Source organism: Taurulus bubalis (assembly GCF_910589615.1).
Source record: "Taurulus bubalis genome assembly, chromosome: 13".
Lineage (NCBI taxonomy): Eukaryota > Metazoa > Chordata > Actinopteri > Perciformes > Cottidae > Taurulus > Taurulus bubalis.
The window spans coordinates 13000070-13022677 of NC_136601.1; the positions used below are offsets into that span (position 1 = coordinate 13000070).

Genomic DNA, 22608 nt, shown 5'->3' on the forward strand with positions numbered 1-22608 from the left:
AGCCTACCCAATAGAATTAGACATGAACTGTAAGCCGATGGCAATCAATCAACACAGCAATCAAGCAACACATAAGTCCCAAAATATATTGTATTGAAAGATCAGCAGAGAGTCGATTCAGCCACAACAAGACATTTAAAAAAATAGGCCTAAAAGGGTCTAAAATGATTAGGCAAACACATCCAGCAACAACATTAACAATAACAACAACAATAACAACACACTCAACAACAACACGCGGGAGACGACGTTGGCCGCCAAGTGAAATCTGCGTAGGACAGTGTGCCTCCATTCACATCTGAATTTCTTTGTTAAGTCCTTCTCGAAAGCATAATCAGGTTGGCCTTTCGTTTGTGGAGCATCGACTGTCTGTGATCAAAATGATTTTGCTCCTTTTTTCAGGAGAAATGTAAAAATCTGGCAAGTATTTGTCATTATTATATGTTATAAAGGCGTAAAACACTGTGTAAAAGGTTAAGCAATGTATTTGAATTTGTATCATATTTTTCTATTAAACATTGAAAATTAACATGACCAAAACTTTTGAGATTACAGAAATGAAATTTAACCTATTTTACATCTTCCCAAACAGTTTTGTTTGCATAGAGCATTCAATGTCCATGTTATAGGCTTTTATATGTCTCCATATCCAGACGTTTTAGAGATCTGTTTATCTCCCTGAAGCAGTTCCGATCCAGCTGAAGACAGAACCCATTATTGCCCTCCTCACACACCTAGACAGGCTTTTAGAGGCAGCTAGTACAGTGTTTCCTCCCCAAAATGACTTTAGAAAGCTACGCTTTTTTTGCGCACTTCAACACTCACAACTGTTTATCAGTATGTTGACATTATGGAAGCAGACTGGTCGTTGCACGTTCCAGTCTTGTGAGAAAAGATGAGAACACGGGATTCTCCTCCTCTTGACAGGATAGAGCCAATCAGATGTTAGGACGAGGCGAGACGAACCTGTGACGATAACCTGTGTATGAAAGGCCCCACTTCCGTTTGTGGGGCAGTTGTTCTGTGCCCAACCTGCGTGTTGGCTGTACCACTCACTGCTTTTGCAATTGCAGCGCTTACTACTTACTACTTTGCTCGGCGTAAGGCCGAGTTCAAGTGAGACAAGGCCAATCAGGAGGGGCATTAGGCCCAGCTATTGCTTACTTGCAGAAGCGAACAGTTTTTGACTGTTGGTGAGCAGACGTCAATGTGTAGATAGGAAAATGTTTAGATGTATTTTATGGTTTAATTATACGCAAATAGGTTTGTGCCAGGACCTGGTTATCTTTTTGTTTTATGTCAAGAAATATGCAACACTTAATAAACTACCTTTACCTTTACAACTGGACATTGGTCATCAATTACACACGTAGGAAAAGTTAGCAAAAGAGCAACCACATAGTGACCTTAGTTTTTGCATAGGCAACGGGGGGCACTACCGATTATACATAACGATATTCATTAATTAATCAGACTCCTCTATCTGCACTACTCTGAATACTGTGTTTTGAATTATCTTTTTGTCTCTGTTGTCTTTAATGTCTTTATGTTTATCTTTTTTATTATATATTGTATATATAATAAGTACGAAGAGCATCGCGAGACAAAATTCATTTATGCGTAAACACACATGGCCAATAAAGCTGATTTTGATATAAATCACACAATGTATGTCTACAAATGTACCGTGGAGGGCAGCAATATGCCGTGGCTGCGTCTAGTCTGCCGCAAATTAAACTGAAGAAGAAGAAAACGACCAGTCTATGGGCGTGACTCAATACGACTCTATGATTGGTTGTTGGACTGGTCAACCTTAGATGTCAAGGAAGTAAATTTCAGTCGTCAACAACCTGGGAAGTCTTCAAAGTAACGTTACTCAAGCAAAGCAGCCGTGTTGGACGCGCCCTCCGACTCCTCTTTTGCAAAATGGCAATTAATCTCGTCTCGAAGTTAATTCGTCCTCATATGTTCACACAGCTGGTACGTTATCGGTTACGTTTCTACTCCGCTCCGCTGGTGCTGTTTCCGTGTGAACTCCGTGACTCTCCTGTCTCCCTCCCGTCCAGGCGCCGCTCCGGTCGGTTTACGTGCCTCGGCTGTTCTCCAGCGACCCGCCTCCGGAGAACATCAGTCGCTATCCAGTCCCGTACAAGAAAGACTTACCTTTTGATATAGTGGAGCTCATGGAGGAAGTGGAGTCAAAGGTATAACAAAAATAAATAATAATAAAAAGTATTATGTCTGGCATTCAACGCTTAAGATGGACTCTTATTTTAAACTTTACGTTTGACTTATTTTAAACTTCCTGTTTCCTTCTTTCCAGGGAGGCTTTTTGCCCAATGTCTTCAAAGCCCTTTCTCATAGACCAGCCGAGTTCAGAGCATTCTTTGCTTATTACAATGAACTAATGAACAAAGAGACAGGTGTGTGTTTGTCATGTTTCTCTGTGGGGGCAGTAAATGCAACATTCCGGGGCCGTATATACCACTCTGAGCCCAATGCATCATTCACATGCTACCCTTATCGGGCTACAAGGTCAAACTTCACATCATCCACCACTTAAGTGAGCCAATATGTCATTTTTCTTCATTTTGTAGGCACTATGTGGACTCCTTTTAGAGGGCTGCACCCTATTTGGCTTTTCTGATGCACTGTGGGGTTTGGTGTGCAACCAGTTGAAAGGTGACCTGACATGCAGATTAAATAATGCAAACTGCATCTTGTCTTTCACAGGATCTCAGGCCACTTTGGCCTCTCTGCACACATCATTTACATGTTTTACCTCAAGTTGGGAAGTAATGACGTATAAGAAAGTAAGAGTAGTGTAAATGTCAGCCTGGCTGCTGCATCTGAATGTTACTGCTCTGCCACTTGCTACACAGTAGATATCAACCCAGACAGCCACAGCCATAACAAGCAGGGAAGACTGCAGATAATGTAACAAACAACTCATTTAAATAGAAAGTTATGTCTTCTTACTGAGTTATTTGATGTGTTCTCTGGCTTTTGTTTTAAATACAGTCACCAATTGGGTTTGGCAACAAAGACGCTGAGTGGGCAAGGCTGTCGTCATAGTGGGAGGGTCATAATCTGCAGAACGCCTTCAGTAAAATGTTTTCGGTTTCTTTCCATTTTATTTCATTGGGTTTTACACTTTTATTGCACTTTATTTTTAATACATTTTGTAAAGTAAAACTGAACAGGTGCTTAGTTATTGGATAACCACTATCTGTTTTTTTTGTTACACGTGTTTAGCCATATTGGCCTCAAAGCATTCACATTCACAACTCAATAACAATCTACACTGAACAACATAATCAAACACTAAAACCTCAGCATTCTCATAGATGTGAATTAAAAAGTCTCTACTAAACTTAATTTGAATTCAATGTTACTTTTTTCACAATTTCACATTAATTTGATGTCTCCTGTCTTCCAGGCCGATTGACCAAGGCCGATCGTGAGCTGATTGTAGTAGCTACCAGTATCCACAACAAATGTCTTTACTGTGTGGTATCCCACAGTGCATTGCACCGTATCTATTCTAAAAAACCTACTCTTTCTGATCAGGTATAAACATTAATTGATTTTTCTTGCCCCTGCTTTGCTTTTTATAATACACTGTAGCTGTCACAAAAAGTGTAGTTAAGTTATACCAGGCAGTTTAATCAATCAGATTTTAATTGTTGATTCAAAAATATTATAAATCACTTAAATTTACCACTGTCTAATAATCTACCTCCCTATTTTCACACAGGTTGTTGTTAACTACGAGAATGCCGAGCTGGCCCCCCGGGAGAGCGCCATGCTGGACTTTGCGATGGCTGTGTGTCGCAGCGACACCATTACAGAGCAGCATTTCCAGTCTTTGGAGGAAGTGGGCTTTGACCGTGAGGATGCGTGGGACATCGCTGCCATCGCTGCTTTCTTCGCCATGTCCAACCGGCTCGCCCACCTCACCGACATGAGGCCAAATGTAGAATTTTATAACATGGGCCGTATACCAAAGGACAAGAGCAAGGATAAAGGGAAAGTGAAAGGAGAGTAGCAATGTAGACAAGATAATTTACATTTTAGTAAATGCCTCAAATCAATCAAAAGTCTCCTAAGTGTTTTTTGACGCCCCTCCACTTTGACCATAGCATGTCAAATTGAGGATTTTGCAAAGCTCTAGATGTAAATGTTGATAATTTACATGACAAAGAAGCATGAGAGAGACCATCTGACTTTGATTTGTACATTCAAGTGAGTGTGTTGATGTGGCAGACATAGTTTTGTTGGTGTCTTAATCTAAATAATTGTTGATTGTGTGACTTTGACAATTACAATTTTAGGTATTCTCCGTTTTTTTTTTACTGCTGGTTGTCCATTACATATAATTTACTGAACATGTCATAGTTGTCTTCTAACTTCCATATTTGTGGTTTATGAAACATAATAACCTGAAAATCAGAATCTCAAGCCAGCTCTTTATTTCCTTGTTCACAAGTTGAGTGCACTGTGTTGCTCAATGCATTGTTACAGTGACCAGGAAGAGTGTAAATAAGTTACTGACATTGTTCACAGCTATGCTAGTTAGGTAGATTGTGCTCCTACATTTAAAACTGCTTCTCAAAGTGTTTCCTTTTATCTTTTTAAATAAACTATTTTTCTTGATAATATGAAAGAGTTGGCACTTACTTTTCTGGTTTTACCACTTTTTTGGAAATAGTTGATTTTAGCAGATCACAGTTCACTGCTGGCTGGACGGTCAGTGGTGGGACAAGTAAAAATGAAGAGATGACAACATTTTGGTGAAGTACTGTGTATCACTACCAGATGGCACCAAAGCAATTCACATATTGTGTGCATGTGTAAACTGTTAAACTGTGATTTAAAGATTAATGTGAAGTTATACCCCATACGAGCTGCATATGAGAGACATTAGTCCACACAGCCTTATACAGTAGAGGGAACAAAATATGTATTTTCTATTTTTAGTTACAGTAAGCTCACACATGATTGGTGCAATCTTTAACTGTCATTTTTTGAGGCACATTGTTAAATCGTCTGAAGCTAATCAATCAACGTTAGTAAAACTGATAGCTTCCTCTCAGGTCCTAATCACCCTTAGTAAGTTTCATATGTCTGAATAACTTCTCATTTTCTAACTCCTCATTAGGCATCAACCCTCCTGACCCCAATCTCTCTTATTCGTAAAAGGAGACAATAGACAAGGCTAATTTATGGTGTGTTGCTGCCCTGTTGTCACTTAACTTGTAACTCTTCAAGACGAGAACATAAAATAAATATATAGATCACATGAAAACAAATCAATATGATTATATTCCTGTTGCAAACTGGCAGGGGAGTCTGAGGAGGCTTTGTTGTTTGTCTTTGTTCTCCTCATGTAGATAAAAACAGGCCGTGATACACACGTCAAATGGCTGCATGAGAGATAGCTGGAGAGAAAAGCTGAAGAGCATCAAGAGGATCAGTGAGGTTGTGGTTTAAAGGAAAAAAGATCACTAGGGAAATAGACATCATGTATGAAGCTTAACTTCCATGTGGGTGGATATTACTGTAATGTAAGGAGCAGTCGCAACATGTTTAAGACATCGTCCAGCAACGTACAGCAATGCCTGAGCAGATTTGACATACAAATGTATTTCACAGCAATCCAATTTAGCAAAAATTACCTGAATAGATAATAATCACGTTACTGCTCAGAGGTTTCACTTCAATGGCACTCACATTATTTGTACCGAGTCACATAAATATGTAGGAATTTGGCTTCACAGCTGACTGTATTTCTCGGCTTCAAAAAATAAAAATAAAAATGATCAGGAATTATATTTTTAGATTTTTCCTTGAACTGAGATGCTCTATTTACACAAGACATGCACTCACACTTTGTGACTAATAGAAGAAAATCAGTGTTGGGGGTAACGAGTTACAGTAACGTAATTACTTTTAAAGGTAACGAAGTAAAGTAACGCATTACACTCAAAATATTGGTAACTACACTACTTTACTAGACCTCTAACGCGCGTTCCTACGTTACTCAAGACATTTTTACCAGTCCGAAAAGTTCTCTTTTAGCGGCGCGCGAGTCACACGACACTTCCTGCATGAACAATCTATCACAGAACTCGATCTGAGTGATTTGAGTGACGTAGCTGCTGGTGCGTAGAAGGAGGGAAGCGGGGAATGGATGAGACGGAGACGGAGTGCCCGGATCCAACTGGGAGGTTCTCTCCAGGTTCCCTAGGATTACGGATATTGTAAAGCAATACAACACTCAAATACCATCAAGTGCACCTGTCTGTAATGACGTGGAGCTTCTAATGAGGACAAGACACGTCTGGTATAAACGGAATCACTTTACTGGTGAACTGCAGTATTACAACTGTTAAAGCGATTGAGAACGCGCTCTTGTACCAGACATGTAATATATTTTCCACACGTAACATCAACATTAGTTAGCGTCAACAAGCACGTATCACTGTACTTTATGCCATCAAAGTAAAAGCACTTCCTGTTTACATGCTCTTCACAATAAGAGTAAATCATGTAATAAAACAAGTTACAACACTGTCAAAAGGCTTTTCAGCCTGGGCAGTATTGTTCTGACCCCAAGGAGGAACAGGCTGTCGGATAAAAGATTGCAGAGACTTTTACTCATGCGATACAATCGCTATTTTGAAGGGTTAGGAAATAGAGAAAAATGATAAACTTCATAGGATATAGTGCACTTTCTGTTTATTTAGGCAAAGATGAAGTGGATTTTCTGTTTATTTAATTGCATTTTCAGTTTCTATTTTTTGGGTTAAGTGCATTTCTGTTTCTATTTTATGGGAAAAAGTACCATTCATGTTTCTATTTATCTTAAACCACTACAATGATTCCTATAACAAGCTGGTTTTGTTCTTAGGAGTAGGCCCCCATTTGGTTTAGTGGGGTCTCATGTTTCCAAAAGCCTGTTTTCAATGTGTTATGCTGTTTGACCTGAATGTCCCCACCATACACAGCCTCTTGTATCCTGTTGTTTGTGGATTTTAAAGTGAGGCATATTTCTTTGGTCAGACAGTGTGAACAGGGTTAATGTTCGTTCAAGTTAATGGCTGAGTTTTATATGCCATTTTGTTTTACATGTTTACAATACACTATGTGGAAAGGCTAAGAGATGCCCTTTATTGAAAATAAAGTGATGAAAGGGCCATGATGTGTGTCCATGTATCTTTGCGGTTAATTTGTAACTAGTAGTGAAGTTACTTTTCAAATGCAGCAACTAGTAAAGTAATCTAATTACAATTTTCAGAAGTAACGAGTAACTTGTAACTAGTTACTTTTTCTGAGTAACTACCCCAACACTGAAGAAAATGCACACAGGCATAGGAGCTGAAGTCTAACCAAGCGAGCACATATGGAACATTAGTAAATGGACAGACACAAGGATGAGGCCATTATCCTCTGTGTCAGCTCCGGCTAAGAGTCTGCGCACACATGTGAAAGTCTGCATATGCACAGTGTTGTGTTAATGTGTGTGGCCAGCCATTCACATACTCTAGCAAAGTGTGTGTGTGTGTGTGTGTGTGTGTGTGTGTGTGTGTGTGTGTGTGTGTGTGTGTGTGTGTGTGAGAGCATTTGCAGCTGGGGTCATTTGATCTACTTGTCCCTTTACTGGGAGTCTAATCCCTGCAGACCACATCAGAGATAGAGCATGCAGTCGGTCACACAGCTGTGACACGTTGCAAAAGGCAACACATCTATAGAAATAAGCTAAATTATGAAGGTCAGATTGAGGTATCAGAGCATCCGCTTGGAATTCTTATGCACCAATTTATGGTAGTAAATGTATAGGAAATGTCTAGGAAAACACATAATCCTCTGTCACACACGCAGAAGCATCCCCCATACATGTTTGTCTCACTAAATGTGTCATGATGAGTACAACGAGTGCTGTTTTTACGCCTCATGTGAAACGTGCACACATGCCTCTGTCTGCACTCAGCGTCTCGTCTCTTCATCCCTCTGTGTGTGTGAGTGTCGACTTGCCTACTTCAAAGTTTGCGGTCCCACTCCCTCTAAACAGTGTTGTTTTTTCGGCAGTGCACAGATCCAAGCCTGTGCATATTTCAGCCAATGGACAGCAACAAATAGTAAATGTGAGCAAAAGTGCCTTCTAATCAGTAAACAGAATATAAAACATCAATAAAATCAATATTTGAATGCTGCCCAGCTTTTTTTTCACATGTCTGTGCATTCTGTTTAAACACGGTATTTATGCATGATTGCAAAGAAAGATCAAGCACAAGTATAATTATAGAATACCATTTGCAGAATCCGATATTTAAATAGCAATGGTCCAGGTGCAGGAACACCTTGCTTGGAAATGATAGGTGACACTTTGAATACATGTAGATATGACATATATTGCACTGAATAGGATAAATATAACTGTGATAAAAATGTTAGGGAATCACCAAAGTCATTCACCCCCTGGGCACTACCAATATCTATCTATATATAAGTGAATGACTATCCATTCAATAGCTGTTACGATATTTCAGTCCGAATTAAAGTGGTGGACCAATATACCAAAATATCCTTAAAAACTCCCTTCCATGCTGTCACATGATGAGTGGAATGACGTGGAGAGACCTCATTTAGCAGGATAAGACAATTAGCTTTAATACAGAAGTGTTATACATATTCTTCTGAAAGTGTGTTCATAGCTTAATACTCCAGGATTGTTCTGCAGGTTATCACAGAGATCACCTTGATATTTTCATTGAATACATTGAATACATGTATTAGTATAGTTGAGGAGGTAGAAAAGTAAATTTGATCAGGGTTCTGGTAGACTTGACACAGCAGCTGTCACATAATGATAAAAGTAAGACTGACTCACAGAGAAAGGTCTGGCAGCATCAGCCAAGGGAACTCTAAATATCAGCCAATGAGAATGGGAACAAGTTTCATGCTCGATATCTGCCAACAGAAGAGGTAAACCTAAAGGACTAGGATCCAAGTTACCAAGTTACCACATTCACTTAAACTGCTCAGCAGATCATGTCTTTCTGAATTTGTAGCTGAACTAGTCTGCACCTGCTGATGGGCCTCAAAGCCCAGTGATATATCCTCTGTTACTCATCAACAGTGGGGCAAATACTGATACACTGCCTCTCCACATGACAGAAGCTCTTTCCCGACCTCTCAATCAACCAGTTTGAGAAGTGTTTCAGATTAGACTGTTCCAGACTCATAATCCAAATGCACATTCGCTCAGATTACTTCATGCCTGCGGATTATGGGTCATGCCATCATCTCATATTTGCTGCTGAAAGAGAGAGAGATTCATGCTTGTACTGTTTAGTTTGTTTGTCTGTCTTTGCTTGTTTTGTAGGTATTTGTGTCATACAGTGTGTGTTGCATTCTGTGCTCTTCACTCCATGCATGTAGAATGGCTTCTATTTTAGATGTAAGATTGTGTAATCGCTGCAATGTGTTTAGTTTTAGCATCATGCCCCTTTTACAGTTCAAAGGCTTCAAATCTGCTTCTTTTTTCTTTTCTCTGTTTTCACAGCATTTAGGTTTCAGATTATGCTTTAATATATTATTTAATCAACTGTAATGCTGTAAATAAACATTTCAGAAGTCTGCTTTTTCTGTTGTCCTTGAAACTTGGCAAAATAATGACTTGCCAGACGTATTTGCAAACGCTGTGCTCATTTGTTGTAGTGTCCCATGAATATGAATATCGTTTGACTCATTTAATTGCCGCTATATCTCTACTGGGGGGATTTACACGTCTCACATATAAAACTCATGTTTTGGTTCCAGCCTGCGAACGGAGCCAAGTAAACATTTATCCAGACCTCTGAGCCACAGAGAGGAGTAAGGGCTCTGCTCTGTCAGGACAACCAAGGAAAGTGAGAGGAGATGAGACTGATGGATGAAGCACTCCCTCTCCGGCCAACCCTGCTGCTGCTTTTTAATTTGGTGATGTGTCTCATTAGCATTCAGGCTGTCCCCCACTAAAATGAATCGCATCTTATTACATTAATGAAAGTGTCATGTCAGAATTAAATAAATTAAGCCAGAATTAATTACGGAAACAGAATAACACAGTAATGACTAAGAAATATAAAACACAATAAAGAAAATAAAACAAATGAGAGAAGAGAACATGACAAGATATCATCAAATAGACCAGTGACATGACAACAAGTCCTCAAAAGTAAACAACAAAATATGTTGTTTGAAACTGAACTACCTTTTAGAAAGAACAAAGAAGATTTTGCTGAGTACTAATTTCTATGGCTTTTGGCCAAATCATTTCATTGTTTTTCTTGGAAGGACAGTCTTGGACATGAATGTCTGTACCAAATTCCATAGTAAAACCACCTATGTCAACCTCATGGTTGCTCCAGTCTAGATTATGCAGGTTTAGCAAGGCGGTGAGAGACGCTAAATGTCAGTACTCTAAGAAACTACAACACAGGCTCTCAGCAAGAGACTCTACTTATGTCTGGAGAGGTCTTGGACAGATCACCAACTACAAGCCTAAAGCCCCCAGTCCACGAATGACCTCCGCCTCAAACCAACTGAACAAGTTTTACTGTCACTTTGAAAGACAATGGGACAGTTCTGACCCCATCCCCCATGACCATCCACCAGCTCCAGTCCACAAGGTCCCCCTCCCCCAGCTCAGCAGGGACCCATGCCTCTCAACCACCCATCTGCTCTTCTCCCTGTACACCATACACCTCCAGTTCATCAAGCTCCTGAAGTTCACAGATGACACCACCACTCATTGGACTCATCTCTGGTGGGGATGAGTCTGCCTACAGGGGGGAGATTGACCATCTGGTGACCTGATGCGGCCTGAACAACTTAGCGCTCAACGCTCAAAAAGCAGTGGACAGATTTCCACAAGAACGCAGCCCCACCCGCACGTATCACCCTGTGTGATTCCCTTGTCGACGCTGTGGAGTCCTTCTGCTTCCTGGGCTCCACTGTAACCCAGGACTTCAAGTGGGAACTGAACATCAGCTCCATCACCAATAAGGCTCAGCAGAGGATGTTCTTCCTGAGGCAGCTGAAGAAGTTCAACCTGCCATAGACAATGATGGTACACTTCTACACAGCCATCATTGAGTCCATCCTCTGCTCCTCCATCACCATCTGGCACACTGCAGCCACTGCCAAGGACAAGGGTATCTGCTGTCTCTCCAAGACCTGTTCGCCACCAGGACTCTGAGGTGGGGAAAAAAGATTGTAGCTGACCCCTCTCAGCTGGGACACAAACGGTTTGAGTCCCTTCGCTCTGGCAGGAGGCTGAGGTCCATCAGGACCAAACCCTCATGCCACATAAACAGTTTCTTCCTATCTGGTTAATCAATAAAGCCCGGGACCCCTCACTGACTCGCACATTCCGAGGAAAATGTTCACTGTTTCACATCTTTTTTTCTATAAAAACACACTTTCCACTTTTCCACTAGTTCTAATGAATTGTTTTAACATACTGTTATTTGTTTGTTGACCATGTTTTTATTTTACATTTGAATATTTTTCGATTTTGAAATGATGTCTTATATATTGCTCTGTGTTTTTTGTTTATTGTTATACACCTTTCACTGAGTCAAATGTATTGTATGTGCAACGTTCTTGGCAATAAACAGTTCTGATTCTGATTCGATGAGGATTACCAAAGTCAGCGAGCTTCATTCTCTGGGGACCATGAATGGCTAGACAAAATGTCATGCCAATCAATTCAATAGTTGTTGAGACTTCAGTCTGAACCAAAGAGGACAACTGACAGATTAACATTGCCATCCATAGAGCCACTCTACATGGCTCAAAAGAAAAGCAAGCAAATAAATAGCAGTAGAAAGAGAATAGTCTAAGTGCAGTTAATCACTTAACCAATCTAAAGAAGGAACTATTTGGAGAGAGGTAATGTGTGAAGGTGAGCGACCGTTTTGAACTGAGGTGGCTGTTCAACTCGCCGGGCAAAGACAGGAAAGTCGATCATCAGGTGTGGCAACAGCATCCTGCAGGGTTGTTTCCCTACTCCAACTTCTCTGGGGATTGTGTGATTGATTGGGACTTGAATGAGAAAACGTGAAGAGGGAGCAAGAGAAAGAGAGACAGTAAATGCTGTGGGGTGTGATGTCCAGTAACTCTGCGGCATGGCTGACGTGTCTCTGAGTGTGATCAGGACGGAATAACATTTTGCTGCTGGGCCAACCCAACTACAATCCACCTGCCACACATATAAACACACAATGAGAGCTTCATATTTATTTAAACTAATAATTCTGGGCCAGCTTTTCAGCAGGCTGGCGTTGTTGCCATATTGGACGGTAATAAGATTGAGCTTCAACCCATAAATTCTTCATGGATTTCATTATTTTCCTGCCCTTTCACCACAATGCCCCATTGCTTCCTTGACCTGTTTATGGTTTGGATTTCAAAATAATTTACTTACAGTTTATCATCTACTGCAGTTGCATTATTTACCACCACAGATTGAACCCATATTCCTGTAAAAAAAAGAAAGAACTGTTTTGGTTCATAACTTTTTGATTCCCTGTGAAGTATACATCAGCTGCACGCTGGGCTCAGCAGTCTGACCATTTGACACTCTCGTAGATGCAATCTGGTCTCGCTCAGGCCCCCACCATGCACAGCGTGTGTGAATGTGTTTATGTTGGTGTACAAGCATATTTGTGTTTATGTGTGTGTGTGTGCGTGTGTGTGTGTGTGTGTGTGTGTGTGTGTGTGTGTGTGTGTGTGTGTGTGTGTGTGCAACTGGTAATGGCAGCTTGGTTGTGAACAAGCGTGTATGTGAGGCATCCAGGCACCCTGTCTTGCACTTTGCCATGTTACCACCCGGCTCATGATTAAGCTTCCTATGGCTGGCCTGAAATGAAACCACAAAAACAAACACAACAAGAACACTTGTTTACATGTTGTCATCTCAGGAGCCTGAGTCTGGCAGCTGAGCTGTTCTCACAGGGAGGTTTGCTATGTATACCAAGCGGTGTTGATGAGATTTAGGCAAACGCATCTGTTCCAATGAATTGTTTTACCCAAGATTGTTATCTCATTTTCGCAATGTACGACATAATATAAGACATGCGAAACATAGGGCAGATGTTGGGGTAGGGCAAAACGTTTTGGAGACCAGGATCAGGGGAAATCCTGTCTGGGGTAAAACATGATTTGCATCTGTTAATAATAGCATAAACGAAATGCTAACAAAGACCAATTTCCCTCAGGATTTCTCTGTTTTTTGTTGCATCATTTCACCCCGTACCTTTGCAAGGCTTCACAGGACTCAACTGGGCAAATAATACTTTATATTTATATATAATGATTTATAGATTGATAAATTGGGGAATTGATGGTACTCATAAAATGGTAAAGATGATGTTTGTTTCATGAGATGTTTATCTGAATGTGTGAATTGTGTTTTATTCCTGTGTTAACTGAGCCTTCACCTCCTCACCCGTTATGCTCTGATCCCTGATGAAATTTCCAAGTCTCAGAGGAAAAAAAGAACAAACAGATTTCTAATTAATCTGTGTACAATGCTGTAATATGTATTCCCCAAATTCCTGAATAATTACAAGGTTAAAACGGATTTAGAGTTTTGTCTTTGTCTGTTCCCTCGTGACAAACACCATTGTGCTCAGAATTGCTGCAGCCACAAAACCAATGTAGTACATGTGTTTACATCCTAAATGCAAGCTTTTTTCATATCACAAACACACACACACACACACACACACACACACACACACACACACACACACACACACACACACACACAGACACACACACACACACACACACACACACACAGTAATATAAGATAATCCTTTATTATCTTATATTAAAAGGATTAATACATACATATTTTCACCTATAATATTTATATGATCAGTAATATGTTTTCACACCCTTCCTCTTGCAATGTTCACTCAGTGTTTCTGTGGCTCTTCTGGTTAAAAAAATCATCCCTGGTGTAACCTTATTTTACAACATCTAAAATGCCATAACCCCTAACATTTATAATTGCCCTTAAAATTTGGTCAGACTGGCAGTGACTCTAGTCTAGTAAGAGAAAGGTTGAAGCGGCCGTAATTCGGGCTCTTGTCAGTGGGAGTTGAGATTGTCTGCGTTTGTCAGTGTTTGGGCGGGTGTGTTTCCTTTCAGTTTGTGACTGCAGTTGGACATTGTGGCTGTCCTTGACGCTTCCTGCCTCCAGTGATGTGTGTTGTTTATGTGTACCAAGACGACTCTGACGTTCTTCCACATTGTTTTGTTCCATCAGTGAAGGTGACCATGGTCGAGTGAAAAGGGGAACAACGTGCACTTTCAAAATCAATACATGTCATTTCTATTGTCTGAGACAGTGAAAGAATATTAGTAAGCATGAACAACTCTCAAAATCCCCAAAACTAGAGTGCTGCAATTTCAATTACGATGTCATCAAGTCTACACAGGGGGAATGTATCTGAGTACGTTTTATATTTCAGAATTGAGAACACTGCAATGGAGTACAGCTCATCTGGGTATAAAAAAAAGAAAAATCAGTCTCCCATTCATTGTCTTTGGGGAAGCTCTATACTTGATGTCATCACAAGTTTGAGACTAACTTCTTTGGTGTCTGGCTTCAAGAGAAATGTGCAAACATATCGAAAGAACTTTCCTAGGCCATGGAAATAACATTGGAATTCTTGATTTTGGTGGCTATTTTCCAGGTTGCCAAATACTTGTATGCATGACTTTGATTTTCTGTATATATTTCCTTACTTCCGTAACATGTTGTGCAAAGGCAACCAAATGTACATCTTGACATATACATTATAATATCTCACTAGTTATACATGTTTCTAAATTGTGGTTCATCCCTGTGCAAAACTTTAACATTCCTGGACAGGAGCTTGGTATTCTCCAAAAAATGATGGCTGCCATCAGCTAAATGATTATAAATTACTGTTTGTAGTTTCATGCACACATTTTCACAGGTACAATTAGACTTCTAAAGGATTCCGTGGCCTCAGCATGGAGCATTTTTTGGGTCCAGTATCAACAGTTCTTAAAGACTTTTACAGTTTGTTGTCCTACACACACACACACACACACACACACACACACACACACACACACACACACACACACACACACACACACATACAAATACACACACACATGCTCATACACACTCCAAACCCTCAAGGGTGTAGCTACGGTAAGCAGAAGAAAACAGAGAGAGGGGGATTAACCTTTAACACAGTGTACAAACACACTGCTTGTCTCACAGCCAAAATGCCTTTAGAGCCATCATGCACGAGGTACACACCCACACACAAATACATGAACAAATGGACTGCCAGAGGTCACTTAGAATGATGGATTTGTCATTTATATCCTTAACCAATAATAGCCCTGTAGCTGGGATTCTCCGTGTATCCTCAGTTATTTAATATTATTTATATGTGGCCTACTGACCGGTTTCTACTCTTAAATCCAATATCTCCCTTTCCATTTAAAGCTACAACAACGAGGAACTTTCATTTAGTTTGGATTATGGCTGTCACTTCGGACAAAATTGATAATTTTACTGCAGCAGGGTCTGACAGTCCCATGCCTACCTTTCCTCCAGTGCGTCCAACAAGCGTGGTGTCGGTGTTCTTTATATTTGCCATTGTCGACTACCTAAAATGATTTACCTGTTTATTGCTCTCCAGTTTGACTTATCATCCTCCAAACAATTGACATGACAGTATCTCCCCTCTAAAACTAAAGGGCCAGACATTGCAAATCATTGAAATTCAAAGTGGCATACCGGTTTAATGGTGCAATAGGGTTAGGATGCTGTTGCTATACCAAACAGCTGCTCATCTATTTACAGGACTATTATTATTATCATTATACACAACTAGTGTAACTATTAACTGATGTCTGATCATACAGTTTGATATGCAGGTCTTTTCTTCTGAATCTCAGTTTAGAAAGTTTGTTCAAAGTGCTGCGTATCCCTCCACCTATGCATGAACTCCTGTATTTTCATCTGCGTCCTTCATGGACTGTTTCACTAATTTCTATTTCCATGCTCCTTTAATAAATGATTCAAATACTGACACAGTGCAGGAGACATAACTCAGCACTTTAGTGTCAAGTATTTCACACACAAAGGAGAACTGACTGTACTATGATGGTATCATTTAATTGTAGCATCTTAACTAAAATGGATGATCACGCTCATAAGATGGATGTGTTGCACAATGACAAAGCCATTGTCGTTTGAAAGATAGATTCCTATCTTCCTTCACATTACTTTTGTCATTGCGTCTGCAGACTTGTTTTGCAAACTAAAATAAAAATGTATATTTCCTGAGTAAAAGGAACTGTGAATAATCATCGTAGATGGCATGCTACTTGCACTCCTTTTTCATTTCTATTTGCATTATATTTGTTCTATACATTGCGATTAAAATATTAGCATTTGGTTTGTATCCTAGTATTTCTAAACCTTGTTGTTTATGATAATACTTGTAGCCTAAATACCAACGCAGTGGTCTAAAAGAAACAGCAGTACGATCCTGTACGTACAGCAGAAAAGGCAATGAAGTTGACTTGTACTTGAAAGGAATGAATGCATCTTCCTGAAATATGGGTTCTTCTTTTATTTATTGGAGTTCATCCACAGAACATCAAACAACTGGAAGTTGAGAGGCAGCTTTTGTTGGCCACACAAAAAAAAAGAAATCAGAGCAGATTTCCTAGACCACAGAAAGAAAACATGACCCACATTGTTCATCTTGGATGCTTTTTGGGGGACATATTTCAGCTCAGATAATTATTTGATTCCATCTCTCAATCAATAATGTATTCTCTTTCCTATTTTCTACGACTATCTAAGAAAACATTCACATTATATTAGTCTTGTCCCGACCAGATTTTTTAACGGTTTGACTTTTTCAAAAGGGTTGACATCCCATCCTAATTTTGCACTTCAGACATCTGGCCGATCTGTTTTCTTGCAATTTGGCAGCTTGCAGTAAAACAGCATGCACTCTGATTGAATTCAAAACTTGTGCATGGAGTTTGCAGACTTGTATTCATCTGATCCTGAAGCTGTAACAATCTAAGAAAAGTGTCAGCTATCTGTGTCGTGGATAATGCTATGAATGCCATATTACAAGCTGTAATTTCAATGTACTCACCACAGTGAATGTATATGGCTTACTCTACTTTCTGTCCCTCCACATTATGTCCCCACATATCTGTCCAGAGCCTGTTATACAGAGAATGAATATACTTTAATCACATAGAAAGATAACAACTCACACTTGGAATAACAGAGAAAGAGATAAAGATACCAATGACTGTTGCTAATGCAAAGAGGAGGGTGGGAGGTGGAGGTGGCAATAAACACGTTAACAACTTTGTTATGTGAATCCGTCACTCGGCTCCCTCTACAAAACATGGACACAACTTACTTGCACCAAAGGGCCTTTTATAAATCTGCAGTATATTCTGCAGCAATATGGTGGCTGATGGGGTTGTGAGGTTTTCTTCTTGCCGTCGGACCTCATGGCCATTGTCTCTGGTGCCAGAGATTCAAAAGTCACATCACTCTTCACCTTCAGTGATCACGTATGTACAGTGAAGTCCAGCAAGGTACATAGATATGGATCTGTTTACTACAGTTAACTTAATGAATTGTACATGTATTGTCAGACCACATGGTTAAACAATGTACTGCGCATCATACATACAGTATTTTACTATCATTTAGAAAGAAACGTGTGTTGTGTATTTTGTTTCATTCGTCAACACCAATACACACTAGTAGACATAGTGCTTTTTAAAACAACATATTGCATAACAGCTGTCATTATTACACTGTCACAAACTGTTCTTATTATGTAACAGATTCTATTGGCTAAAATAAAAACAGGCAAGACAAAGTGATAAGTGATCCTAAATAAGCATTCCAACTGTGATGAAGAAAGAAAATGCCTCTATACTTAAGAAATGAACGGTATCCAATGCTCTGTTGATCGAATTGCGCAAACGCAAAAACAATGAAGTCCACAGTGAAACATTTCATTTTAATAACTAACCTTAACATCATTATGAACTCAGACTGAGGGGATATCTTTACATACGTGTCTGAATAGATTTGTACACTTAGGACAAAGAGATTTGAGCTGAGGCAATGAGGTGGATGTGGTGCTGTATGAGTCGTTGTTCAGTAAATTAAGCAGTTTTTAAAATTAATACTGCAGATAAAACAATGATATTAACACTGTTGTCCGGGAAAAGACAATTAGCTGCCACTTTATCTTTCCCGTATAGATATCTTACTCAATGTAAAGAAGAAAAACTATGCATCACCCTCCTCTGATGCCCCAGTGATTCCCAACCTTTTGCCGATAGTCTCCCCAGGGTTGCTGCTTAGTCGGCATGTCCAATTTATTTTCCTCTTCTCGATAGCAACAATTGGTTTCCGACATCAACACAGAGTGGACCAATGAATATCTGTTTCTATTCTTAATTTGGAATGTGCTAATGTAATATAATGATTTTTCATTGTAATTACTTACTTATCAATCATCTTTATTTTGTTTCCTTTTTGACTTAATTGACTACATGATTCAGCAGCTTGGCAAGGCTCCATTTACTTTCTTGAGTTTCAAGAGTACATTTTTTTCATAAAACACTGCGTGGCCCAGCTTGGGTACCCAGACTGTAGGTTGGGGACCACATACGGCACCCTTCATTGTTCCTGTCCCCTCATCCACTTTCTCTTTCAATCTCTTCTTCCACCCTAATCTCTTGCTGTCTTCCTTCCCTCTATCCTGCTGCTGTTAGCTATGTGAAGTCCTTGGAAACCGCCTCTATGAAGTTGGGTGCTGCCATGAGAATGGTGAAGGTGCAAATGATGGAGAAGAGAGAGAAGGCCACCAGGCACAGCCGGTCTACCACCGCCGCTGCAAACTTCCACTCGCTGCAGATGACCTCAGCCCTGTCCTGGTCCCGGAACCGCTGGGCTATGTACGACACCTCCTCCAAGATGCGCTGGATCTCTGGTGGGGGGACTGGGAGTCCAACTCCCATTCCCATGCCTCCGACACCACTGCCAACTCCTCCAGATGGCTCAGCCTCATCACTTGGGGAGCCGTGGGCACGCCCCCCTAGCGCTACCCCGGAGTCGCTAGAAGACGGGCAGTGTGGGCCTTCCATGGGCTGGTAATTGCCAAAGTAGAGGCTCATGGAACCGTTGGAAGTGCCTGTGGGGCAAGGTGGGCAGGATGTCTGTGAGAGAGGCATAGTGAGGCTTGGAACAGTGCCCATCTCTATAGAGCCGGAGCTGGAGTGGTGCTGGGAGGTGTGACTGTACTTGTAACCAGGCCGCTTGCGCTCATCGCCAGGTTGTTTCATACGGAGAAACCAAGCACACCAGTTCAGCAGGACCACCCGGACCTGAACGTTAGAGATGGAGCATCAGTGGCATGCACACACACACACACACACACACACACAGACACACACACACACACACACACACACACACACACACACACACACCATCACACTCATACAAACATAGGTATTTGTGTTATCAATTATCAATGACAATAGTGATGAATATCTGATTCAATTAGTTTCAGTAACTCACCCACTTGGGCATCTTGCCTCCGTGAGGGTCATGGTGGTGAAACTGCAGGACTATAACTGTCACCACCACAGACATTCCTACTATCATCATGGTGCTGGCAAAGTACTGGGCTGCCGTAGACAAAAATATATATTTTTGTTTTGCTCAGAGATACATATAAGGTCATGCCCCCTCCCTTGAACTAACCCATGGTCACAGTTAATAAACATGTTCCAGCAAGTAAAACATTAAGCTTAAATTAATTCCAAAAATAGGTTGATTTCACACTGTAACATGAAAGGAAAGCAAGTATGATCAATTTAAGCAAGAAGTTATATTGCCTTGGGGGAAGATGCACACTTGCACTGAAATGGAGAATATGCAAAAATTGTGACAAAACAGAGAATAGGGGTAAACAAGAGATAGAGAGAGAGAGAGAGAGAGAGAGAGAGAGAGAGAGAGAGAGAGATGTTCTGGTTCTGGAGGGATGTCTTCAGCAACAGGAGGGAAGAGAGGGGAGCATTAACTGAACACTGCTCTTTCCTAACACACACACACACACACACACACACACACACACACACACACACACACACACACACACTACTGCAGTGCCGAGTCAAACTTCATGTGACCTCATGAGGTCAGGGGAAATTACCTAAATTGGTTGTTTGATTGTTTACTTTATGGAAAAAGAGTCCGAGGAAGACTGCCTACAAATAGGATGTACAATGCAAAACATAACCATGAGACCTTTGGTCAGAAACCATATACTATTATAACTACATTTTAAATGAATTAATACTGAACAGAGCTAAAATAAACTAAGCCAAATGGTCTTGAAATAGATTTAAAAAAACACAAACAGTCTAACTAAATTAACGAAAATTAAATGGACACATTATGCTTATCTGGTGATTAGGGCTGACGATGCACTGTTTAACACTGGCTTTATATATTTACGGTCAACCTCAAGCAGCTACAATAACTCACATTCACTTTCAGCCATTGTGTTGTAAAGAGGCATGAGTCATTTTAACAAGGCTGCTAAAAGTGTCCCAGTTGGCCTTGTATTGAGGTCGAGGGAAATAAAAAACACAGATGAATCACTCTATTGATGAAGCATTTGTCAAGCTTTTCTCAGTGAGAGCAGTTATCGTTGCATTGATGTAGTGTTGACCATGTGCACGACCAAACATTCATATCACAGCAATACATTCATATAATGTACACAAAAAATATATTTAACTTTGATCATGTGAAACTGATGTGAAACATTACATACAGGACTGCAGTTATAATTCAAAGTATTTTAAAACACTGTCTCTCGCACACACACACACACACACACACACACACACACGCACACACACACACACACACACACACACACACACACACGTGTGTGTGTAATACTAATTTGTTCTTCTATCCTCTTTTCCTTCATGCCTCCCCAGTGGAGAATCAGACATATTAAACCTTAATGGTCCTAACAGCTGTAGATCTGGCCACCCAATTTACTCAACCCCATCCAGGGGTGCTCTGAATGATGTGCAGATGCTCTCAGGCTTCTCAAACCAAAGGCCAGCGAGACATCAAGATGGCTTTTTATGTATCATTTACAGGAGACCATTTACATCATATAGAGAGGTAAACGTGTCAATAAGGAATGCATGTTTTGCACAAATGGTGTTTGCTGGAAGAGCAATAAATACTCAGAGGGAGTATTGAAGTCCAGTTGAAAAAAAAACTTTCCCCATCCGTTTAGGGAAGCTTTTCACAAGAGGTAAGCACACACACACACACACACACACACACACACACGTACACACACTCTCAGGGATAGCTCTGGTGAGATATATTGCAAAAAAAATGTCTTCTGAGGCGTGCTGGTGTCACTTCGACCAGGAAGGAATCACCAGGAGGTGATTCTACATTCATGCCTGCTTAAGCATGTTACATGTAGGCACACACACAAAAACATCAATATAACCCACCGATGAGAGGAACAGAGTCGGACGTGGCAGGCATGATCTCTGCGACCAGAAGCATGAAGACAGTTAGCGAAAGGAGCACAGTGATGCCTTGAGACAGAGATCAAGAGAGAGACAGAGAACATGAGCATATACATAATGATGTGATACGGGGTCACTGGTGTGTAGAATTATTCCTGTAATTACGTATGTATGTAATCGGTTACGTTCTCATGACTACAACCATTTATCAGCTGCGGGATCCCCTGTGCAAGGTAGGTCACAGCTCCAGAAATCCCTCAAACACTTTGACTTTGTAGCTGCCTAATTATCAAAACTCACTGGTGCGTTAGACTTGCAAAATAGATTTAGTGGCAAGCCTCTTATTTTGAAATTCAATTATTCCAAGGGGATTTGACATGCATGCATTCACGGCTCGCTATATGATTCATGAAGACAAATATGCATGCACAAGTTTGTGAGTGTGCATTAATATGTTTATGCATCGGTGTTGAGCTGTGACTGTATTTCTAAAATGTTGTAGGTTGATGTTGGTGTTTGAAAACCACATTACTCCATGTGTCTTTTACTTGCCAAAAGCCTGGTACTAAAAATCTTTACGAACATCTTCACCTTCTTTCTACCTTTCTTATATAGATTGATATTACAGTTTTCAAATGTTTTGCAAAGCAAAGTTATTTCATCAATAATAAGTGTGTTTGTGTATGTTTACGCCCCCCTCACCCAGAGAAATCTTTTCTCCAGAGTCTGCCGGAAGCAGGAAGACCAGCAGGGCCAAGCCAGAGATCAGCACACATGGGATGAGCAAATTGAGGCCGTAATATAGCGTCCTGCGGCGCATGGTGACTGTGAAGGTCACATCAGGGTAGGGCTCCTTACAGCAGTCATAGTACAGCTCATTGCGCTTGGCTGGCACCCCTAAGAGAGAAGCACAACACATACAGGTCA

At 40.5% G+C, this 22608-nt stretch overlaps 2 protein-coding genes across 2 annotated transcripts in view; one reads left to right on the top strand and one right to left on the bottom strand.

Annotated features, from left to right (window-relative positions):
* Positions 1 to 1913: 1913 nt before the first annotated feature.
* On the top strand, positions 1914 to 4644 carry LOC306746237 (uncharacterized protein). Its single transcript, XM_079229116.1, has 5 exons — positions 1914 to 1980; positions 2067 to 2204; positions 2324 to 2423; positions 3440 to 3570; positions 3758 to 4644. Exons 1-5 carry the CDS (start codon positions 1927 to 1929, stop codon positions 4046 to 4048), a joined length of 714 nt encoding a protein of 237 aa, XP_079085242.1. The 5' UTR covers positions 1914 to 1926; the 3' UTR covers positions 4049 to 4644.
* A 14235-nt stretch (positions 4645 to 18879) lies between these two features.
* Positions 18880 to 22608, bottom strand: part of LOC306746122 (neuronal acetylcholine receptor subunit alpha-7-like) — a gene marked incomplete at both ends in the record, with an annotated part of 32797 nt that continues 29068 nt past the window's right edge. Inside the window, 4 exons of the mRNA XM_079228992.1 lie at positions 18880 to 19491; positions 19688 to 19797; positions 21664 to 21750; positions 22384 to 22578. Coding sequence (XP_079085118.1) covers positions 18880 to 19491; positions 19688 to 19797; positions 21664 to 21750; positions 22384 to 22578 — 1004 coding nt within the window. The remainder of the gene's footprint in view (positions 19492 to 19687; positions 19798 to 21663; positions 21751 to 22383; positions 22579 to 22608) is intronic.